Below are 23311 nucleotides of genomic sequence, written 5' to 3'. Positions count from 1 at the left end.
CCAGTTACCAGCCCACTTCTTTGCTTTCCTTTGCAGCGAAACTCCTCAAGTAAGTTGTCTGAACTCATTGTCTATACCTGCTGTCCTCTCTTCGAACCTTTTCCTAAACCCTTTCTCTCTTGAACTCCTTCCTATCAGCGTCTTTGTACCCATCACCTCATTGAACCTGCTCATGAAGGTCATCAATGACTTATCAAATACAGTGGTCAATTCTCAGTCTTCACCTTACTTGCCCTGTCAGCGACACTGAGTTAATTACTCCCTCCTCCAGACACTTCCTTCACCTGATTTTGTGACACCACATTCCGAGTTTTCCTCCTATCTTACTAACTACTCTTTCTGCAGTCTCCTTTTCTGGTTCCTCCTTGACCTCACTATAATGCTGAAGTGTCCCAGGACCCAATCCTTGGGCCATTTATCTGTCTATACTCACTCTTTAAGTGGACCAAAACGGTGAGGGAAGCATAGTGTCCTGGGATAAAAGATAAAATACTTTAGAATTAATCCAGTAAGGCTGCAAGGATAATTAAAAGTAAGGAGGGCAACACTACAGTCCTCCTCTAACCATGGCACATCACTAATCTGTTGGCACTCCTCAAACTGAGGCAAGACGTGGTCTTGGAATTCTTCTTTGTATTCAGTGTTCTAGGCATGCACTTCCCATGAATTGCTGGAGTTGACACTCAAGATGAAGTCTGTATTTGCCACTCCCAGTGCTCCTCAAAATGTTTTTCACCCGGGGTCAAATAAATATGGGACTATGGGAGGAACTGGATAAAGAAAATTTAATAGTCATTAATAAGTTAATGTCCATAATGACTTCTGTGGAACAAGATGGCTAACAACTAGGGTTGCCCAATGACACTGAGCACCAGGAGAACATCAATGAGGCCTGCTGAGATGAGGCCTCCTTTGTCAGAGGACCTCCCAGGACTTACAGTTATCAGGGAAATATGATCCAGTGATTTTACACACACACACACATGCACACACATACACACACATCCCAGAGAAGGGACAAAGGCAAAATAGCAAAACCCAATCAACAGTCTGTGGATTAAAAACTTCTCAGAGCTCTACCAGGGCAAAGCAAAGCTAGAGTAGTAAAGCAGGCAAGCATAGGACAGTACTGCATTCACTGCAACTATGGTTGTATTTCACAGGCTTCCAGTTAAACTGGTCTAATTATGTATATCTGCACATTCACAAAAAAGATTTTCCTAAAATTTAGTTAAAGGACTGTTTGAAACAAATTAAACCTACTGAGGATTTCCAGATGGTCCCAGGTTGATGTTCTGTGAGGTAGAGTGTAACTGTTGGGATGAGAAAAAAAACAGTAACATTTTTATTGGAGCTTCAAAGGTTATCAGTCAATGAATGTTTTTCAAATAAAATATACATAACGTACCACAGATATTTGATGTATTGCCATGTTAAAGAAGTCTGAAGTCCTAATTCTTAAAAAATGTATAGACTTTTCAGGAAACATATGTAATCAACATAAACAATCATTTTTATGATAAGTTTCAAGAGCAGTTTTAAGGAAAAAGGTAAGGCACAAATCAAGCTCAAAGTTGGCAAAGGAATGAAGCAAACTGTGGCAAGCTCCTAGGAAGACGTGGGTATTGAAAACAAAATTTAAGAGGAATCATTTTTACATTTAAAAAATGGTTAAAAGTGGCATTTGTTTTTCAAATTTTGAAATTATAGCTTATTAAAGATAGGAAATGATAATATGATGATGATAAAGACTGCAAATGCTGGATTGAAAGTTTTAAGCTGCTAGAGGTAAACTTACCTCTAAAGTGAATACATACAACCAAGAGTGCTTTTATTTCTAAGTCCACCACTGTGTAGCATCAAAATTTTAGATAGGCTTTTCTCTTTGCAACAGTTATCATGGTAAATTTAATCCCTGCTATTAATTGAGAAGCAAATCACCTAGTATGCCATAAAGCAATCTGACTAATAAAAGATTCTAGTTCAGTAATAATTAGCTCGAAATTTAACTCAAAATCCTAAAAGATTGATCTCGAGATCCCATGAGAGTGAGCACTTTCACAAAAGCCAGTGTAAATGAATTCTGCTTCACATAAATTCACTTTGAAATTCTTTACACAGAGAATTAAATCAGTTATACATGTCTCAAATGTGCTTACTTTTACTAGAACCTTATATAATTATACTTTATATAACCTAGCGATATGAAATAAGCGTTTAAAAATTTCTCTTTAAGTTAATCAGAACCAGCAAATTTTATCTAAATGATTTCTTACTAGAGATGTGTCACATATATATCCACTTAAATTCATTTGAAAATTATAGACCATCTCCAGAATACCAGCTATTTTTAAAAATAAAGAACAAAAGTCCTGAAGTATAATAATACATTTCTTATGAGACACTGCCAACAACTTTTTATTACAAATCAAATTTATTTACTACTGATAACTTTACATGAAAAATCTTCATTTTCAATCCCCAGAAGACAGAAATATAAGGAGCCACAGGAGTTTAGCACAAGACAAAAAAAATGTATTCATACTCTCTTCATTAAATGAGATTTGCCCTGTTGTGGCATAATTTTAACAGGGAGTAATCCTTGCCCCCCAGTTTAATTGAGATATAATTGACATACAGCACTAGATAAGTTTAAGGTGTATGGCATAACGATTTGGCTTACATATATAGTGATTATGTTTAAATATTTTGTGTTCTATAGAATCTGATAACGTACTCCAAACTAAGCTGTAATTTCAATACACTTATTCTTTTAATCAATGTGCAGAGAACTGGATCACTTTCCTACGCAATGAACTTTTCTTATATAGAGGAGGGAAGTGAACTAAATAAGATTAAACAAGAACAATTTGTCCCCTAAATAACATTAATAAGTAGTATGATTTTATTATTTGGCAATGATTTTCCTAATGGAGCACATTTCTGAAATAATATTGAAAATTACTGGGATATATAATTAGATAACACTTTCCTCTGGCTACTATTTTTAAAGATTACATCTAATCACTAAATTGAGGGTGAAGAATAATATCTTAACAGAATGAACACTAATCAAGAGGGTAGGTTTCTAAACTTCTCTTGGTTTCTAGTTTTCTCTCTATAAACAAGGGGATCCAGATGCCTCTAAGATATTTTCTGACTATTAAATTCATTTAGTTATCCACTTAGAAGTCCTTAATAAATAGGTACAACTGTAAGATGAAGCATGGCTTTCTCTTTTTTGAAGAGATTCTTTTTATCAGTATTTTAAAAACTGTAAGAGATCCTAGTTCAAGTTTCAGATTTTATGTATATAAAAAGAAAAGAAAAAATTAGGAGCCAGCTCTGAGGGCCTAGTGGTTAAAGTTCGGCGCTCTGGGCTTCGGCAGCCTGGGTTCAGTTCCCAGGTGCAGAACCGCATCACTCCTGTCAGTAGCCATGCTGTGGCGGTGGCTCACATAGAAGAACTAGAAGGACTTACAATTAGAATATACAGCTAGGTCCTGGGCCTTTGGAGAGGGGAGGAAGAAAAAGAGAGGAACACTGGCAACAGACGTTAGCCTAGGGTAAATTTTTCTCAGCAAAAAAAAAAAAAAAAAATAGATCTAAAATAAACAGTGGCAGAACAGGAGCCAGAGCCCAGGAATCTCAGTCTGGTTCTTTCTTGAAAAACCCAGCTGTCTCCTATAGCAAGGCAAGACATTCTTTAAATGACCTAAACTTGCATACTCTCAAGAAGGATTAGCAAACAAAACATGGAAAACCATGGTTACATAGATTTTATTCTTTAAAACGTTTTTTGAATAGTTTCATCTTTTTAAAATTAAAAATATATACTCTTAGTTATAAAATATGGAAAGTATCAGGAAGAAGACGTTTTTAAAAATCCATAACCTTACTAACACATGATTTTTTAAATATTTAATTTCATATAGTCTTTCCATAACTTCTAAAAACTGACTGTAATCACATTGTATGAACCTGCCTATAAAATTTTACACCGTTATTTAATAGTATGTCAAAACTTAAAATATTATCATCTTCAAAAATATTTTTTAAATGCACATTATTTAGGGATAAATGCTATTTGATGAATATTTAAGCTGACTTTAATTTTTCATTATAAATCATACTAAAATGAACACCTTTGTTTCCTTCCATATGAAGGATTATTTCATTTGTATCAACTCCTAAGTGACATGAATATTTTCATGTTTGATACATATTGCCAAATTGCTTTCCAATAGAGGTGCATACAGTTATGACGACATTAGTAATGCCCAAGGGTGCCCACTGTACCTGACTTACCCTTATCAGTCCTACAGTATTTTATTTACTTTACATTTTTGTTAACTTGGTAGAGGAAAAAAAAAATCTCCCATTTAAAAATTTCATTTGCTGGGGCTGGCCCAGGGGCTCAGCAGATAAGTGTGCACGTTCCGCTTTGGTGGCCTGGGGTTTGCCGGTTCGGATCCCAGGTGCGGATATGGCACCTCTTGACAAGCCATGCTGTGGCAGGCGTCCCACATACAAAGTAGAGGAAGATGGGCATGGATGTTAGATCAGGGCCAGTCTTCCTCAGCAATAAAGTGGAGGATTGGCAGCAGATGCTAGCTCAAGGCTAATCTTCCTCAAAAAAATAAAATAAAATAAAAAATAAATAAATAAAAACTTCATTTGCTATTGCTGTTGGCATCAAGGCTGAACAATCTCCCACATACTTGTTTACTAAGAGTATTTCTTCATGTCCTTTTCCTTTTATCTACTGGGGTCTTAAATATCATTATTTTCAGAAACCCACTGTATGAGCTTTTTACACAGATGTATTCCTTCTTATGCCTTATTTGTTACAAATGTTTTCCCAGCTTGTTGTTTCTCTTTTGACCAGTTACACAGATATAAAATAAAAATAAAATTTTACATTGTACTAGGAACAACTGTGTCACAGATGAAAAAGTTAAATCTGTTCTCTTAACTGAGAATCCCCTTGGGGCATTAGATAAAGAAACTCACTAGTTTCCAGTAGTCTCAAAAAAAGAATATGTCTATTTTCCAAATGAAGATTCTACCTGTGAAACAGTAATGTTCCAACTCACGATATTATCTTTTAATTCACAAAAAGAGAACTACGACAAAATTAAAAGACATTATCAAGACAAAAAGGTACTTCAACCCAACACCTCTGATTTTCATTTATGTATTTAACAAGAGTTACAATCAATTTTGAATTATAAAGGTACTACATTTATATAACATTTATAATTGTAATTGCTACTTAATAATCCTTTGAGTCAAACTACTGTAATTTAGCTATCACAGGTAACTTTCTAAAGTAAATGTTGAAAATATTTTCAGAATAAGGCACAAGCTTGTCATATTTATTTAACTGTTTCACAAATAATTTAAAAAAATAAAAATATCTTATTCTTTATTCAGAATGCATACTGATTATGTGTCTATAGCTCAGCAACAAAAGTTAGTTGATGTCAACTGGCACACGTGTATTGATCGCTCTGTGTATTAAAAACCTGACAACACAGAGAAAGAGGTACGTAATCCTTTCAAAGGATTGAAAGGCCTTTCCTGCTGGCCAAAATTCAAACAATAGTTTCAAGCAGGATGGTGATGGTGAAGGTATGTAATGATCAAAAGATAAGATGTAAAGTGAAGAGAGCAGAATACAAAACTGTATATACTATATAATCAAAATTAGATAATTAAAAAAATTCCTATATATTAAAAGAAGATTAGAAAGAAAATCACTAAAATGTTAAAAATTACTAGGTCTAGTTGGTGATAATACGGGTTATACTTCTTACTATTTTCAAAACTTGATTTAACTGACATGTATTACTTTTTATTATACAAAGTACTCATTCTATAAATTTATAAGAAAGAGTAATCAGTAAGAGGGATATGCATTTGTTTCTATGTATTCTACACAGTAGAAAATCTATAATGGATGAAATTACTTCATTTTAAGTAAAGTTGTCCTAGAGTTGCCAATAATTTCATCTTTGGGGAATGGTATTTTTTTCTGTTAAAAAATACAATTCCTCTTACTACCTTCTGAGTACTTCTTTCATCCTCATCTTCAGATGGATCTGACTGATGCTTTGGACTGTCCATTTGAAGAAATGCTCTGACATCTGGACTAAAAACAAAAATTAACTTTATTATGACTTTGTATTTCTACAGCTCTTCTCCCTTTTAACACGAAAATAAAAGTAACTATAGTAGCATTTACAGTAAGAAAGCCAAACACAATCCATTAATATTCATTATTATAAAAAGAATAAGAAAACTAACAAAAAATATACAGAATCCAGAAGACAAATGGGCAAAGCTATAAACAGACAGTTCATAGAAGAAAAAACCCAAATGGTAAGGAAATTTATGAAGATGCCCCACTTCACTAATAATCAGAAAAATACAAATTAAAACAATAATGAGATCTACTTTATGTCCATTAATTGGCAAAAATTAGAAAGATAGGTAATACCAAAAGTTGGTAGGGATATAGGGAAAGGACACCCTCACGTATTACTGGTAAGAATGTAAAATGAGGCAACTTTTCTGAAAAGCAATCTGGCAATATTTGGTGAAACTGTATGCATTTTCCCTAGGCGCAGAAATTTCAGTTCTGGGAATAAACCCCAGAAAAAATCATGTACAGGTTTAGTGAAAGACATGTAACTAGGATACTCATTGCAATATTCTCTGTAGTAGTGAATCAGAAGCAAACAGCCAGCTACCACTAGGGAAATGAGTAAGCAAGCTCTGGTACCTGCCTACAGAGAATACAGTCAGCAGTCAGAAACAAGGCACTAGAGCACAGTACTATTTATGTATATCTATCAAATACTCACAGATACAAAGCAACAGTCAATAAAGAGATATCCAAAGACATCTAACAAACATATTCAAATGGGTACCAACAATGGGGATGAAAAAACGGGGATGAAGAGAAAAAAATGGACTATTCATTTTAAATAGTTACAAATGTTTTTCTTGTGATGAGAACTTTTAAGACCTACTCTCTTAGCAACTTTCAAATATAAAGTATTATTAACTATAGTCACCATGCTGCACCTTACATCCCATCACTTCTTTATTTTATAACTGAAAGTTTATACCTTTTGATCCCCTTCACCCATTTCACCCACCACCCCTCCAGCAACTACCAATCTGTTCTCTGTATCTATTAACTCTTTTTTTCTTCCTCTTAGATTCCACATATAAGTGAGTTCATATGGTATTCATCTTTCTCTATTTAACTTATTTCACTTAGCATAATGCCCTAAACGTCCATCCATGTTGTCACAAATGACAAGATTTCCAAAATTGTTTTTAATAATTAAATACAAATAATATACACTCGTAAGAAATTCAGAAAGATGAAAAATAATTTTTAAAAAGGGAAGAGAGTGGTAGGAATGTAAAATGGTACAGCCACTGTGGAAAACAGTTAGGCAGTTCCTCGAAAAGTTAAACACTGAGTTAATATATAACGCAGCAATTCCATTCTCAAGTATATACCCAAAAATAAAAACGTGTTCACATAAAAACTCATAACAAATGTTCATAGCAGCATTATTCATAATAACCAAAAAGTAGATACAACCCAAATGTCCACCAAATGATGAATGGACAAACAAAATGCGGCACATCCATAGAAGGAAATGCTATTCAGCCATGAAAAGGAATGAAGTACTGACACATGCTACAACATGGATGAATCTCAAAAACTCTATGCTAAATGAACAAAGGAAGATGAAAAAGGTTACACATGTATGATTCCATTTATATGAAATGTCCAGAATAGGCAAATCCGGAGAGACAGAAAGTAGATTAGTGGCTGCCAAGGGTTGGGGGAAAGGGGAAATCTGAAAGTACAGTTTCTTTTTGGGGTGATGTTACTGTTAGATTAGACTTGGGGTGACAGAATAAGATACTGATGGTTATACAGCATTGTGACTATACTGAAAACCACTGAGCTGTTCACTTTAAAAAATAGTTAAAATGATGAATTTTATGTAATATGAATTTCATCTCAAGACATTTTTTTAAAGGTAGGAGTGGCAATCTACAATCTTACAATACGGAGGCAACTACTATTAACACTTTGGCATATTTTATTTCAATCTTTTTCCCTGCACAGTTAAGATCATGCTATATTTAAAGTATTTTATTTTACTACTTCTCACTAAAAATTACATCATAAGCACTTCACCATGTTGCTAAAAATTCTTTGTAAACAATCACTTTTGATACACGTATGATGTTGTACAATAGTTCCACTAAAGGTTACTCAATGATTGTTTCACTTTAGGATATATAGATGGCTTCCAACTTTTTACTATGCAATTTTCACTACTATTTAAATAATGTTTCAATTGATAATCATCATGCATAACACTAGAACTGTACCTACGATAATCAGATTTTTAAAAATAAAATTATTTGGTCTGAATTATAAACCAATTTCAGGCTTTAAATACAGTTTCTTAAGCTAATTTCCAGAGAGGCTGTACCAATTTATACTCTCTTAGCAATATATGAACATCCTAAAGACTCTTTCCAGCCTTGGTTAGCATTAAATGTTACAGTTTATATTAGCATCTCTGATGATAAGTGAAAAATAGTACTTTAAAGAGAAGGTACTCAATTTTCTTAGTGATTAGTGAAATGCAAATTAAAACAATAAGATACCACTACCCACTCATCAGAACAGCTAAAATTGAAAAGATTAACAATACTAAATGTTGGTGAGGTCAGCAATGAGACCTCATATACTGATAGTGGAAGTGTAAATTGGTACAATCACTTTGGAAAACTATTTAGCATTAACCACTAAGGTTAAACATATACATACCCTACAACACAGAAATTCTACTCCATTATCCATCAGAAAATGCTTGCACATGCACACCAAAAGATATGTTAATCGCAACTTTATTCATTACAGCCAGAAAACGGAAACAACTCAAATGTCCATGATCAGCAGAATGGATAAACTGTGGTATATTCATACGATGGGATATTATACAGCAATGGAAACGAACAAACTACAGCTATATGCAACAACACAGATGACTCTCACATTGCTGAAAATAAGTCAGAAGAGAATATGTACTGTATGATTCCAATCATATAAAGTTCAAAAACAGGGCACATTAATCTACGCTGCTAAAAATCAAATGAGTAATTACCTTTGGGAAGGAGAGAAAGAACAGTATTTGAAAGAGGCATGTGAGGGGCTTCAAGGGGGGCTGCTAACGTCTGTTTCTTGGCCTGGGCGATGGCACCTCAGATGCATTCACTTTGTGGTAAGTCATTAAGCTGTACAGTCATGATTTGTGCTCTTTTCTGTATGTGTTATACTACAATAAAGCTAAAATAAGGTATTTTTGCTTCCATTTACATTTCTTAAATAGATAAGGAAATGTCAAGTTTCTCTAATTAATCAGTCATTTGTATCTTCTCTTTTGCAAACTGTTAATGTGCTTTGTCTTTTGGTGTCTTAAATGTGTATCATATGCATGAGTTCTTTCTACACTAAGTATATTTATCTGTTGTCCTCTATCATGGGAAACTTCTTCTACATTTTCCGGTTTTTAATGTTGCTTGTAATTTTTGGAGGTCAAAGTTTTTATTAATCAAATTTGTTACGGTTTTACTTTGTAACAGATTATTCGCTGCCAATATGCTCAGAAAACCTTCTTGTATCCAGAAGTCAGAGAAATACTAACATATTTTATTCCAGTTTTTAAATGATTTGTAAATTCAATTTCAATAAATTCAATTTAAAAATAATCTTTTCCCTGTTGAAGTAAAGCTAGTTTTGAATTACATTTCCCCAGTGTGGTAGTAATAGGCCCACAGTCGGTATTCAAGACACACTTGCTGATTGGCTTGTCTTCTTGCTCTCTTAAATCTACACTATTTCACGAACAGTTTGATGTTCAAATGAAGAGCATGAACATAAAGTTCCGTTAATAACAGACGAGATCAAGAAAAATACGAAAATATCACTTCTTATTAAAAAGAAAATGTCAGTTAAAAATTAAGTTTAAGAAAACTCTTGGCTATTTATTTTTGCGGTGATAGAAATATCCTCTACTTTAAATGGAATGGTAGTAGCTACAGGGCCCATGTGTATATAACTCGGGTAGTATACTTAAGAATTGGGTATTTTATAGTATAATGTTAAAATTAAAATAATCAAATTGCATTTAGTTGAATTTTAATACTGAATATAACATCCTTATAATACTACACTTCTAGGTCCAGAATGAATATTCAGAATTTAATATATAACATTGGAGATTCTGAGTAACACTGTTAAAAACACCAGGAGAAATTTATTCTATGTGAGGCTCTGTCAAAGGAGGAGACAAATTCAAACTTTCAATGTATGAATTATATTTCAAACAAGCCAGTAACCTGCCAATTTGAAGTAATCTCAAGTGCATACAGCAAAAATTAAAGGTTAGAAGGTAGATCTAAGCTGAAGATAACACAGAATTTGTCCTAGGGAAAAGGCATAATGTTTAAAAAAATAATAACACAAAGAGCCAAAGAGTAAAAGTCTCCTTGCTGAGAACCACATCTTATGCAGAAGCCTGAGTTCAAAGATCCTCCCCAATTTTGTGCCTCTCTGCCACCTGCTGGAGGCCCTGAGTGGAAAGGCACCTGCTCTTCAGTGCCCTGGCTAATGCCGGAGCTCCCGAAGGTGCCCCACCTGTCCCCGACCCTTGTCCTACCTGTGAGCATCACGGGAAGCCCAGAGCACTGCGTGGAAGACCTTGGTTAGAGGAGGTCTGGTTCTAGTATTTTACTAGTTTAGTAAATTAAATTAAGTAAGTTAAAAAAGGTCAGAGGACCTGCTCAGAAGGTAGAAGCCCTCTGTAAACTGTAAAGAACTATAGAAATGTTAACCACTGTTTTTAGCACAATTGCTACAAAATACAGTCCTTCAATGTCGTGATTCTGAAAGACTGTTAAAGTGTGTATGTCTGCATCACTGTCTAGAAGGCAACCTTTAGATCTACAGACAGGTGAGCTGTGGAAAAGCTCCCCAGATATTTTGCTTTGTCTCCTTTATTTCTTCTTAAAATACAATACTTTATACAAGTACAAATACTTTATACAAAACAATGTGAGTAGCAGATACGTAAATTACAGATCGTAATAAATATCACAAATACCTGTGAACCAATTAACAGACGAAAAAATAAGAAAAACATCTCAAACCACGGATCTACCTAAACGTTCTGAGGAATTTCTGATATGACCTGCTCTCCTCCCTTCACTGGGAGCTGCTGGGCTACAGAAGGAAGTTTAAACTCAGTAGCACGAGACATACAGGGACAGGAAAGAACCCGCATCTTAAGTGGCTGCCTGGAATGCTGTTTTGAGAAGCACTGGAAGCCTCGTCTGGGTTGAGGGATAACATCACCCCAGGTGGAACAAGATGTGGTGGCACGTGCGTCCAACCCTTGCCAAACTCCTTCAGCCTCATCTCCTTTCTGAAAACCTGTGTTCCAGTCACCATGAAATGTTAATACTTAAGCGTCCTGAACATTTCAGGCTTTTTGTAGACTCTGTTACACGAACTGCTCCCTTTGCCTCGAATGCTCTTCCTTTTTGGCTTAAGTGACTGCACATCCTTTAAGCCCCAGGAAGCCTTTTTTGACCTTCCCCAAGAAGAGCCGGTCACATTTTTCTCTGTAATCTTCTAGCAGCTCTATCATAAAACTTCCCTAGCTTTAACAGCTTGTTTATACATCTGTCTCTCCTCCTAGACTGGGAGCCTATGCCTCTGGAAGGCAGGGACAACACTCCTTTCTCTTTATATTCTCCATGCACACAACAGGTACTTAATAAATCCTTTTTGAATACATGAATAAATATAACATCAAATAATTAGCAAAATGTTTTAACTGTGTGCTATGCAAATTTCCTTCAAGTTTAATCTACAAAACTAATTCAAGTACAAAGGGAAGAAAGAAAACAACTAGGGCCTTGAGTTACGGAGGGAAAACGAGTGAAGAACACCAAGGGAAAATGCTCGAGGACGATTTTACAAACACACATAGCAAGACAACATTCCATAGAACGTGTAAAATCTGTATCAGTAGCTTAGTCAATATTCTTAGGTTTGGTTTCAGTGCCTCTTTATAATACTTTGAGAATTACTTACTGGTTGTAAAGCTCTGGATGCCTAACTAAATTCTGAATGAATTCATTCAGTCCCGCTCTTCTTTGTTTAATAAAATCTGTTAAGAAAGACATAAGCTATTAGGATTATTTGTGTCAGACTACGTAATTATGATCAATACAGTTATATAAGAATAGACAAGCACAAAATACTGAATTTTGATTAAGAAGCTATTTCTTGTCATGTTTCCTGATATACAATAAGGAATACTTAGAAATATCTATTTTTTAAATCCATAAATACGATTATAAAATTAAAATATAGCAGATAACATATCTCCCAAAAGAAAATTCTCCAAAAAAGTGCCTATTTTAGGTTCTAAATAGACTCACTATATAACTTGCAAGGCATTTTGCTTTGTCCAACTCCTCATGTTCTACCAGGTAACGAATAAAAATTAGCACTATGACACTGATGAATGAAAATCATACTAATCTTTTAAAGACACAAGAATTACTGGAAATCCTTATAACTAGGGAACGGTGATTAACTGGTTAATTGAGTATCAACCACCAAAACTATGCTGCTAAAAAACTCCTGCTGCTAAAAACCCCTCGAAAAATACACTGGAACACTTTCCTAACAAGTAATTGTCCAGCATCTTCAAAGTGTTTTGAGTGTTGATAACTGAGGCTCACGCAACAGCAGTTTAGCAGTAAAGGTAAAGCACAAAGGTTTCTTAGAATTAGAAAACTTTACTCAAATATCTTGTCTCTGCTGCTAACTGACCTTGAACCTTCCTAAGACTTAAATCCTTACTTGTAAAATGAGGATAATAACAACATTTCTACCTCATAATGCTGTTATAGGACTGAGACAATACATATAAGTTTATAGTAGTACACCTGGTACATGGAAAGAGCACAATCTTTAGCCATTATTATTTTTGTTATCATTATTATTTGTTGTTGGGGGGTCAAAAAGTCATCATCCTAAATCCTAATCCTTAAGAAATATACTCTAAAAATTGAAAAAATAGGAGAATTGAAAGAGTGTCTCAAAATGGTGAACAACTTGGTAAAAACCTATAAACGATATTCAACTTAATAGTGACTTTTGGTTTAGTAAAATGATTTCTACTCAATAAAGGTTTTAATGTATTGTGTTTGTCACCAAAATTATGGGTTGTTTCCAGTCAAGTAGGTTTTCATTTCTTAAATGTAAGGTATGGCTATAAAAAGACAAATATAGATTAGATCTAGTCTCTTAGATCCAGATGCATATAGTACTTTCTTCTTGTTCAACTGTGAATTTCTTGAAGACTTTCAGTAAGTTATTTTATAAAGCTCTTCCAAGAGCATTCTTTATGTCACCAGACAGTAAAGCATATGTGAGATTTATATTAAAAACTGTACTTGAAAGACAATTATTTTTTAGGAACTGGAATAAGTGAGTAACATAGGAGGGAGAATTAAAATGAATGACCACATTTCAGAGATTTAAAGAAAATCTAATGATTACACGGAAGCAGCTTTAAATTGTTCTGCAGATACTTACTGAAGGTACATTGTACATTGGGAGACCAGCTGTGAAAAGAGAGTAATTTCCTTTCTTCAGTGAGCTATGCCCTTGCTGCACTAAGTGCTACTAGACTTTCCATTTCATTACTGGCTTTCAATGGTTTGGAAAGCCCTATGGAAAGCCCTATACAAGAAGATAAAGAAAAGAGGTCAGCAACGAAACAAGAAGTCCGGTAGTAGTCAGAATTTAGGGGTAATTCTGAGCTTATTTTTAAATCAGTATTAAGCATGCAAATATCCAAGAAAAATTCCAGGTAAGACTAAAATGCACACCAGCCCATTACAGGATAAATTCCAAGAATTTATATAAGGCTGACATATTATCTTTAAAAATTAAAGTTGGTGATATATATTTTTACAGATCTCTCCAATGAAGAACTTACGTGAATGTATCTGTTGTAATTCAAAAGAAATTTCAATTAGAGACTGAAAAGAATGTAATGCTTGGACAATAAAACAGAAGCTTTAGTCTGCAGAGGAAGTATGAAACTGACCTATACAGATTCCTTTCATTTCATTGCTTCAAGAAAAATCACCCAAGAAGAGACAATCCCCAATACTGTGGGGCAGGGAAAAATCATCAACCTCTGACTCAAGGAGACCTTGGGTTTTAGTCCTAACACTGCTAACTGATGGCCAGAGCGACCTGATTCCACTCATAACCAAAGGGCATTTAGAGCTTGCAGGGACCACACAGATGTTTTAGTCTTAATCACACCTTTCGGATTAGGATACAGGGTAAGATTTTTGTAATGCTCCAAACAAGTAATTTTAAAATAAAACACACGTAAATGATTGTGAATTTTGTTTTTAAAGGCACCATCCATAAATTAGGCAGTAAAGAGATAAGAGAAGCAAACAAACCTGGATGAGTCTAATTCTGCCATATATTATGTGTGGCTTGGGAGAGTGGCTTAGCCTTGCTGAGTCTCTATTTTCCTCATCTATGAAATAAAGCTAAAAGAAACTACCTTATAGTTATGAACTCAACAGCACAGTTACCATCATTACTACTGCCACTACTATTATTACAGTATATTGTATTATTAATTACTATAAATAATTATTAATTATATCCTACATTAGAATAGTAGCAGTATTTTAAAAAAAGAGCCTGCTACAGTGAAAGAACACTGGAGTTAGAGTCTAAGATGTAATTCTGAGTCTCACTTGTGCCACTGGCCAGTTTTATAACCGCAAACTCCTCCTTTCTTTCGTCCGTCAAGCAGGGGAAAGGATTAGATGATGTGTAAGGTCTCTTTCTAGCTATAACATTTTGTGATGGTCAGTCAAAAAAGAAGAAAAAAAAAGAGCAAGACTAGCTAACAAAATTAATGTGCCTAATTCAGGATCTTCAACTATTTCAAAGTTTAAATTATATGATAAGTGATACTTAAAATCTTTAACCTAATATTAAGTAGGCTTTCCAAAATAAATGACTGGTTGAAATGGCGTACATGCATTCATTTGTTCACTCATCATTTGGCAGTGTACAAGGCACCAGAAATGCAAAAATGTTTAATTAAGACAAGGTACCAATCCTCAAGAAGTTCAGATTCTGGTGGAAGACAAATTTAAACAAATAACTACACTCAGGCACACTAAAGGTAGTAACAAAGAGGAATTCACAAGCTGCTATGAGAGCAGGGAAGACTGTTCCTAACTTCACCTAGAGATTAGATCTTAAGAAGAATTTCCTGAGATGTTGGTGCTTGCACCAAGTCTTATAAACAGCTAGGTGGTATAAAGTCTAGAATAACTATTTTATACATAGTAATGATTCTATAATCTAATAATAGAATAAAAGACTAGAATAATAATGCGGAGTTGTCTTTTTATATTGTACAAACCTATTTCTCCTCAATTAGCAAAGGTTAAAACTGAGAAATAAAATTGCTTTCTATGTGAGCTGTTGAAGGCAAGGATCATGTCCTCAAAAATTTTTTTTCTTGAGCCCTTAACACAATGTCTTGGAAGGTACTTAATTGATGTTTGTGAACAGATAAATAAAACACTGAGCAAGTAATTATACAGTCTAGCATTTGTAGTCTCTAAATTTCATATATCCCATCCTATATTTAACTCAAATTGTTTTTATTACTTTGTAATTTTATTTTTCAATAATAAAGATAAAATAATCCTTTTTTAATAAAACTGCAAAAAAAGTTTATATATTGACTTCAGGATCCTATCAGCAAAAGGTTTGATATTAAACTATTTAGAATATAAAAAGTATAGCTATCTCTGTGTGTATTCTATAGAAAGATCTTTAAATTCAAAATGAAATTTTAACTTCAAAAAGTATAGGCAGAAACAATCCTAAAAATCTGTCTATGTAAAACTTATCTTACAAAGGTTGGCAACAAGAATAAAGAAATGAGAAAAAGAAAGCAAAGACGTGGACTTAAGATGCAGCATAGGAACTCAGAAAGATGTACAGAAACACTCTGCACAACGACTGTCAAACATGAGTGAAGTAAAAAGGGCGATTTCTTTCATCAAGCTCTAACTGGCCCATCCATGGCCAGTGAAAGTCCCATCAACTGGGCTCCTGCGTCCTTTTGATAAAACCTCAGTAATCTTGTACAGCTCCCTTGCTTTCAGTCAAGACATCCTAGGACCATCTTGCACATTTCTTGCCTGGATCTGGAATCATCATTTTTTCATGGAACTCTGATTCCTTTAAGGGGGAAAGGGCATTTAGAGATTACAGCATGGACGCTAGCATGGATGGTGTTCACTGCTACTTACTTCTTACTGTTTTTAGGCTTTTCCAGGGGAGAGTGCTAGGGAATATGTATTGTTTTAGAAAGAGAAAAATAAATATGATTTCATACTATATTTCCAAATCAAGTTAAAAATCATAGGATTTTTACTAAAACTCCTTGGTTTTATATTTCTATTTCTTCCTCTGCTTAAAATCTTAGTTCCCAAGATATTAGCATAATTACAAAATACTAACTCTATATTTTTAACAATAAGACTGTTGAATGCAGTGTAAAATTTCTGTGCACATTTTTGGTCCTTAACATATATCCCATGAGGAAATACAGCTGAAATTCTGTGTTTTAAAGTCATTTAAAATAATTATTCTCCATGTGTTTACACCTCCAAACAAAATACAGTTAGGTTTTTTCCTTCAGTTTATTTTCAATTGTTCTAGAGATTGTTTTATTATTGCATTTTATTATTTTTTTAAGCTGTTTAAAATATGTACATGGTTCTAAAGTCAAAGCTATAAACAAGATTCATGTAGGGACATCTAACTTCTACCCCTGTTACCTCCCACCGGCCTCTCCCTCCTCCTCAAAGTCGCTAGTTTTTAGTTTTTGATTTACTGTTTCATTATTTCCTTTTGAATCCCCACACTCTTTCCTACAAAAAAAAATATACACTATAGACATCTGCACTTTGTTTTTTCCACGGAACAATGTATTCTGGAGATCACCCCAAAGTAAGGAACAAAGAGCCTTTGTGTTCCTTTTTACAGCTGCATCATATTCCAATGTTGGAAGGATATTCCAGTTGTTTCCAGTTTTTTCTATTAAAAATAGTGTCACGACAAACAGTTTTGTATGTACATCATTTCATATGCAGTTTATCTTTGGGAAAGATCCTTAGAAATGTGATTTCTTGGTCAAAGTGAAATGCATATATAATTTTGCTGAATATTACCAAATTCCCTTCCATATGGATTGTACCACTTTGTATTCCCACCAGCAAAATATGAGAATGCCTGTTTCCCCAAAGCCTAATCAAATGAGCATCTTATCAATCTTTGGTTTTTTGAGGATGACTTAGATTCGAATCTATCTCCCCAGTGAAGAGCTTTCTAAGAGCTCTGTGACACGCAGTCTATTTCACTGTTGCCAAGTCACATACAATACACTCAGGATTGATTTCAAATTGTTCTCCAATAAAAATCAATTTTAGTATCAAATTATTAATCCACCAAAACATAAATACCACAGGGCACTGGGTCTGATACTCTGCCTTTAACAATGAAGCAGCAATGGTGCAGGTCTTCATCTCTTGGCCTTCTTCCCTTGATGAAATGATGTCTTTGGGGTTCAACTAAGGGCTCTATGAACTCCAACCTGAGTTCAATCACACGCAGTCTGATTCCTCTTAAATGTCTTTCTGCCACTTCACATTAACTAATTCTTTCATTCACCGGGCCGGGCACTTCAATTATTTCTGATTCTCTTCTCTATATGTCTCCTTTACCTAAGCAATCACCAAGATTTCTTACAGATTTTTCATTAAAAGCATTCCTGCATATGGCTCAATCTTTAGCCCCATTTAGCTCTCATTATCTAATGCAAGGACCACTGGAATATTCTTTAACCAGTCTCCCAGTATCTATCTTATCTCTTCTCTCTGCTATGCCAACTATACATTATACACTGTTGGTTTCACAGCATGTCTTCACTTCACTCAAATGACTCCAAGGCCCACATGTTTCCCATAAAGATATTTTTCAAACTGTGCTCCACAGACATACTTCACTGCTGTTCCAACGAAGCAGCTCTGTTTTTATGTTTTCTACACACAATATTTCTGCATAATATTTCACTCGGAAGAAAGTGTTCTGTGGCTAAAAACAAAACAAGAGTACAAAAATCACTGGCCTATAGAACCAATTCTATGCAATGTATAATCTGGCTCTGTTGTGCCAACTCAGTCTTTTCTTTATTAATAGATTCACGTATTCAAGTAATATATATTGAGAATCTAGTATTTACCAGGCACCATAAATCGATAAAAAAGACAAAGTACTCATCTTCATAAAATTTACCGTCAGATAAAAGAGACAACAATTACAATGAAGTTTGCTAAATTCTCCCAAGAGAAAAAATTCTACATATAATAGAGGAAGTGAGAACCCTCTCCAATCTCGAGGTTCACAAAGTGTAAATGAATAAAGTCTCTAGTTGAGAGGGCTCCAGGAAATAATCTAGCAGCCTCAGGGGGGAAACTAAGTTTTAATTAAGGCAAGAATATGAAAGAAATATGAAAAAGATAGGATGATAAATAGGAGTTTGTTAATGTAGGCAGAATTCCACAGGGCACAGTGAAAAGGTTTGGGAGGGAAAGGAATGGTATAAGGTTAGGTTGCAGAGAGGAAGCACAGTCAAGATAAGGGATTTGAGAGCTTACACCTTGAGTAGTGACCAAGAAAGCAGACAAGTAAGGAATCGTTGGTTTAATGGGTTACAAGGTTACAAGCAAATTAGTTAGGGAAGTAATACAGCGAGGAGGGAGAGCGCTCTAGCTTGTCAAGATTCACCCGTGGCACAGATAGATGACTTTTCTGATAGGATTTCTGGTGGATAAGGGGACTTCTGTCTCTCTGTAAGTAGCCATTTGTGACCTAGATAGATTTCTTGGATTCTAGTGAAAAGTTCCAGGCTTGAGGCTTCAGACAAACAGGCTCCAGACCCCTGAGGGTGAACAAGAGGCTCCCCAAGGGTGAACAACAGGACATTTTCTTGGTATCCCATTCAGAGGTCTGCAGGGTGCTGAGTACAGAGTAAATGTTTAATAAATGTTTCTGGATGTAACAAAGAATGTCCTTCATGGTTAGAAAAGTATCTCAAATTATCCTTAATGATTGATAAATTTATCTGAAGCCAGACTGCTTGAATTTAACTTCCAAACCTGACGTTTATTAGCTGTATATGACCCTGGGCAAATTAATTAACCTAACTGTGCCTCAGCTTCCTCATCTATAAAATAGTGATGATAATAACGACACCCACCTCAAAGGGTTTTTGTGAGGAGTGAATGAATTAAAACTTGTAAAATGTTTAAAACAATGCCTGGTACACAGTAAGAACCTTCCTGAGGCATTGTTTCCAAACAGCATGAGCCAAGGAGCTTTGTCAAGTCCTGCGCTACTATACAGCGCAATGAAAGCGTAACTACGCCTTCAAACTTCAATAATCACTTACAGCTGGTCTACACGTTAGCACTTACCGGGGTCAAAATTATCACCAAATATTCTCTTGGCAGGAATCTTCAGGGCCATAGCAGGAAACTGTTTCTTTAACTAGAATTTTAAAAATAACATTATACGAACTTAATTTTATAAGTCTTCTAGTTATGCAGGTACCAAAACAAAATATAATCTGATTTTCAAGAAAATCCATCATAAGACACAATTCTAAATATATCGTGATCAAATGTATATTAAATTAGACCGATGAAATACCATTAGTCTGACTAATCATCCTTTTGTCCCAATAAAACACTTAGGATCTTTGTGACCGTACATAAGTTATTGAACATCTCCACGCTTCAGTTTTCTTGTCTATAAAATGGGGATAATTTTAGCACTTATCTTACAAATTTGTTACGAGGTTTAAAGGAAATATTTATACCTAATAGACTTAGACTAGAATCTGGAGTACAGGTTTTGAATACTTGTTACTCATCATTTATTACCTCAGGAGAAGATGTGATCTTTGTGTTCTCTCTCTATGAGTAGACTGACAATTGTTTTCTAAGAAAGTTGATGAATTTTGCTTTAATACCCTCTGCTCTAGCATTCTGAGGCATTTATTTATCAGATTTGCTTATCCCCAGAGAAAGAATCACTTGGCCCTGAAGAAATTAAATTTAGGGCAGTAAAGTCATAAAAACAGATTAATGCCTACAGCAGTGCCCCCTATATGCGCGGTTTCACTTTCCATGGTTTCAGTTACCCGAGGTCAACCCCAGTCCAAAAATATTAAATGGAAAATTCCAGAAATGAACAACTCATAGGTTTTAAGTTGCGCTTTGTTCTGAGCAGTGTGATGAAATCTTTTGCTGTCCCGCTCCTTCCCAACCAGGACGTGAATCATCCCTTTGTCAAGTATATCCATGCTGTAGACACTACCTGTCCATCTCATTTATCAGACTGACTGGTGGTAGAGCAGTGCTTGTGTTTAAGTAACCCTTATTTTACTTAATAACATTTCCAAAGCACAAGAGTAGTAATGCTGGCAATTTGGATATGCCAAAGAGAAGTTACCGCTGTTAATCTCGTTCTGTGACTAACTTATAAACTAAACTTTATCACAGGTATGTATGTATAGGAAAAAACACAGTATACATAGGGTTTGGTACTATCCAGGGTTTCTGGCATCCATTGAGGGTCTTGGAATGTATCCCCCATGGATAAAGGGGGATTACTGTATTTTTACTATAAACTTGATGTCAAAACCCACACACATACACAAACTATCTATCTATCTATCAAGTGACAAGAAATACAAAGAACAAGGGCCGGCCCAGTGGCGCAGGAGGTAAGTGCGCACGTTCTGCTTTGGCAGCCCAGGGTTCACCAGTTTGGATCCCAGGTGCGGACATGGCACTGCTTGTCAAGCCATGCTGTGGGAGGCGTCCCACATATAAAGTAGAGGAAGATGGGCATGGTTGTTAGCTCAGGGCCAGTATTCCTCAGCAAAAAGAAGAGGATTGGCAGTAGGTATTGGCTCAGGGCTAATCTTCCTCAAACAAAAAAAAAGAAGAAAGAAATACAAAGAACAGAAGAATGTATTAATCACTCTACATCATGGGCATGCTGTCATCAAAATCCAGACTGAAAAGTCTGTAGACAAATTACCCTGTTTTTTCAACAAAAAATTGTAAAGGAAAGAAAAGAGAGGCAGAGGGGGAAACTTAGTGATTAAAAAGACACGTCATAGACTTAGCAAGCAGTCATATAAACACCGACTGAATATTTCAAATTAAGACATTATTGTTAATTACTTTTAGATGTGATGATGGTATTGTGTGTGAGTGTATGTGTATGCATTTTTAAAGAATCTTTATCTTTTTAGAGATATATACTAAAATATTTACAGGCAAAATGATATGATGTCTGAAATGTGCTTCAAAATCAGTGAGCTGGGGGCTGACCTAGTTGCATGGTGGTTAAATTCACATGTTCCGCTTCGGTGCCCCAGGGTTCACCGGTTTGGATCCTAGGCACAGACCTACACACACGCTCATCAGGCCATGCTGTGGCGGCCTCCCATGTAGAAGAACTAGAATGACCTACAACTAGGATATACAACTATGTACTGGGGCTTCGGGGAGAACAAAATGAAACAGGAAGACTGGCAACAAATGTTAGCTCAGGACCAATCTTCCTCACCAAAAAGCATACTTAAAAAAAAAAAAATTACAGGGAGCTAGCTAGGAACAGAAATGAAACAAGAATGCCCATGTATTGGTAATTGTTGAAGCTGGATGGTACACTGTATTATTTTCTGTATTTGTACCATTCCTTCTACTTCTGTATGTATTCAACAATTTCTATAATAAAAAGTCTTAAAATGCAAACTACAGTCATCAAAAACACATTTAAACTGACAATTAAAATGCTTACAAGTTGGAAATTTTACTTTTTGTCTTTTCTTTTATGCTAAAAGGAGCATACGGAAAGAATGTGTGTTTTCAAACTTAGGAAAATCCAGTCCAGGTTTAACCTCACTTCTGTAGTTTCAAAGAACATAACTGATACCATTTTCCTGTTTTCTTCTATGCCCCTTGCCACCGGAGGGAGAACTGGAAGTTATATACAAAGAGAGAAGTAGACACAGAAAATGGGGAAATAAGAAAAAGAAAAAAGGAATAGAAATTCAGGAAAGATGAGGGAGATGGACGACAAAAACTTAACTACATATTAAGAAAAAATTTGCTGCAAAAAGCTTAAGATAGAGTGTTTGATGGGAAGAGAGGGCGAAACTGATCATGGTGAGGGGAGTGCCCCAAACAAGCTTTCCTTCTACCTTTCTACTTATACTCAAATATTAACACTCCACCTAATTAATCTCCAGCTATTTTAATCATGAACCATCACGAGGATGCTAAGCTTTTTACGCATGCACATCTCCAGACTGAGTTTCTAGATGGCATCCCCTACACTCCTTCTTATTATCAGTTCTACAAAAGAAAACATGCTCAGAAGGTAAATCTGGCCCACATAACCTTTTAAGCAAAATACAAAAAGAAATCACAAATTTTCAGTTACTAATAACCCACTGAACAAAATCTGATCTTCTCTAAGAAGTTCACGTAAACCATCTGTGTGCGGGCGTCCACGTGTTATTTTACCATCCTGTGATTTTTACCTGAGTATACCCAGGTATCCTGACAGGTTCAGTCAGATTTGTACAATTCTCAAAAAAAAGATGATCATGGGGCCGGCCAGGTGGCGCAGTGCTTAAGTGAGCACACTCTGCTTAGGCCACCCGGGGTTCTCTGGTTTGGATCCTGCGTGTGGACATGGCACCGCTTGGCACCCATGCTGTGGTAGGCGTCCCACATACAGAGTAGAGGAAGGTGGGCATGGATGTTAGCTCAGGGCCAGTCTTCCTCAGCAAAAAGAGGAGGATTGGCAGCAGTTAGCTCAGGACTAATCTTCCTCAAAATAAATAAATAAATAAAATAAAGATAGCCAAAAAACAAAAGATCGGGTATATAATGGTATCCAAGAATTTCAAATAGAGCTAACAGTTCATACCCAGCCTCCAATATAAACCACTTTAAAAAAAAAAAAACTAAAAAATTACAG

General features: G+C 35.2%; 1 protein-coding gene across 3 annotated transcripts in view; it reads right to left on the bottom strand.

Moving 5' to 3' along the window:
- The window catches only part of SGK3 (serum/glucocorticoid regulated kinase family member 3), a 119604-nt gene that overhangs the window by 25322 nt on the left and 70971 nt on the right, over positions 1 to 23311 (bottom strand). For all 3 annotated transcript variants that reach the window (XM_046641889.1, XM_046641891.1, XM_046641892.1), the window contains exons 4-7: positions 19723 to 19795; positions 12206 to 12281; positions 6067 to 6154; positions 1264 to 1313 (exon numbers count right to left, since the gene is read on the bottom strand). In XM_046641889.1, coding sequence (XP_046497845.1) covers positions 1264 to 1313; positions 6067 to 6154; positions 12206 to 12281; positions 19723 to 19795 — 287 coding nt within the window. The remainder of the gene's footprint in view (positions 1 to 1263; positions 1314 to 6066; positions 6155 to 12205; positions 12282 to 19722; positions 19796 to 23311) is intronic.

This window comes from Equus quagga, chromosome 16 (assembly GCF_021613505.1).
Source record: "Equus quagga isolate Etosha38 chromosome 16, UCLA_HA_Equagga_1.0, whole genome shotgun sequence".
Classification (NCBI taxonomy): Eukaryota; Metazoa; Chordata; class Mammalia; order Perissodactyla; family Equidae; genus Equus; species Equus quagga.
This window is presented reverse-complemented; position numbering and strand designations above follow the sequence as displayed.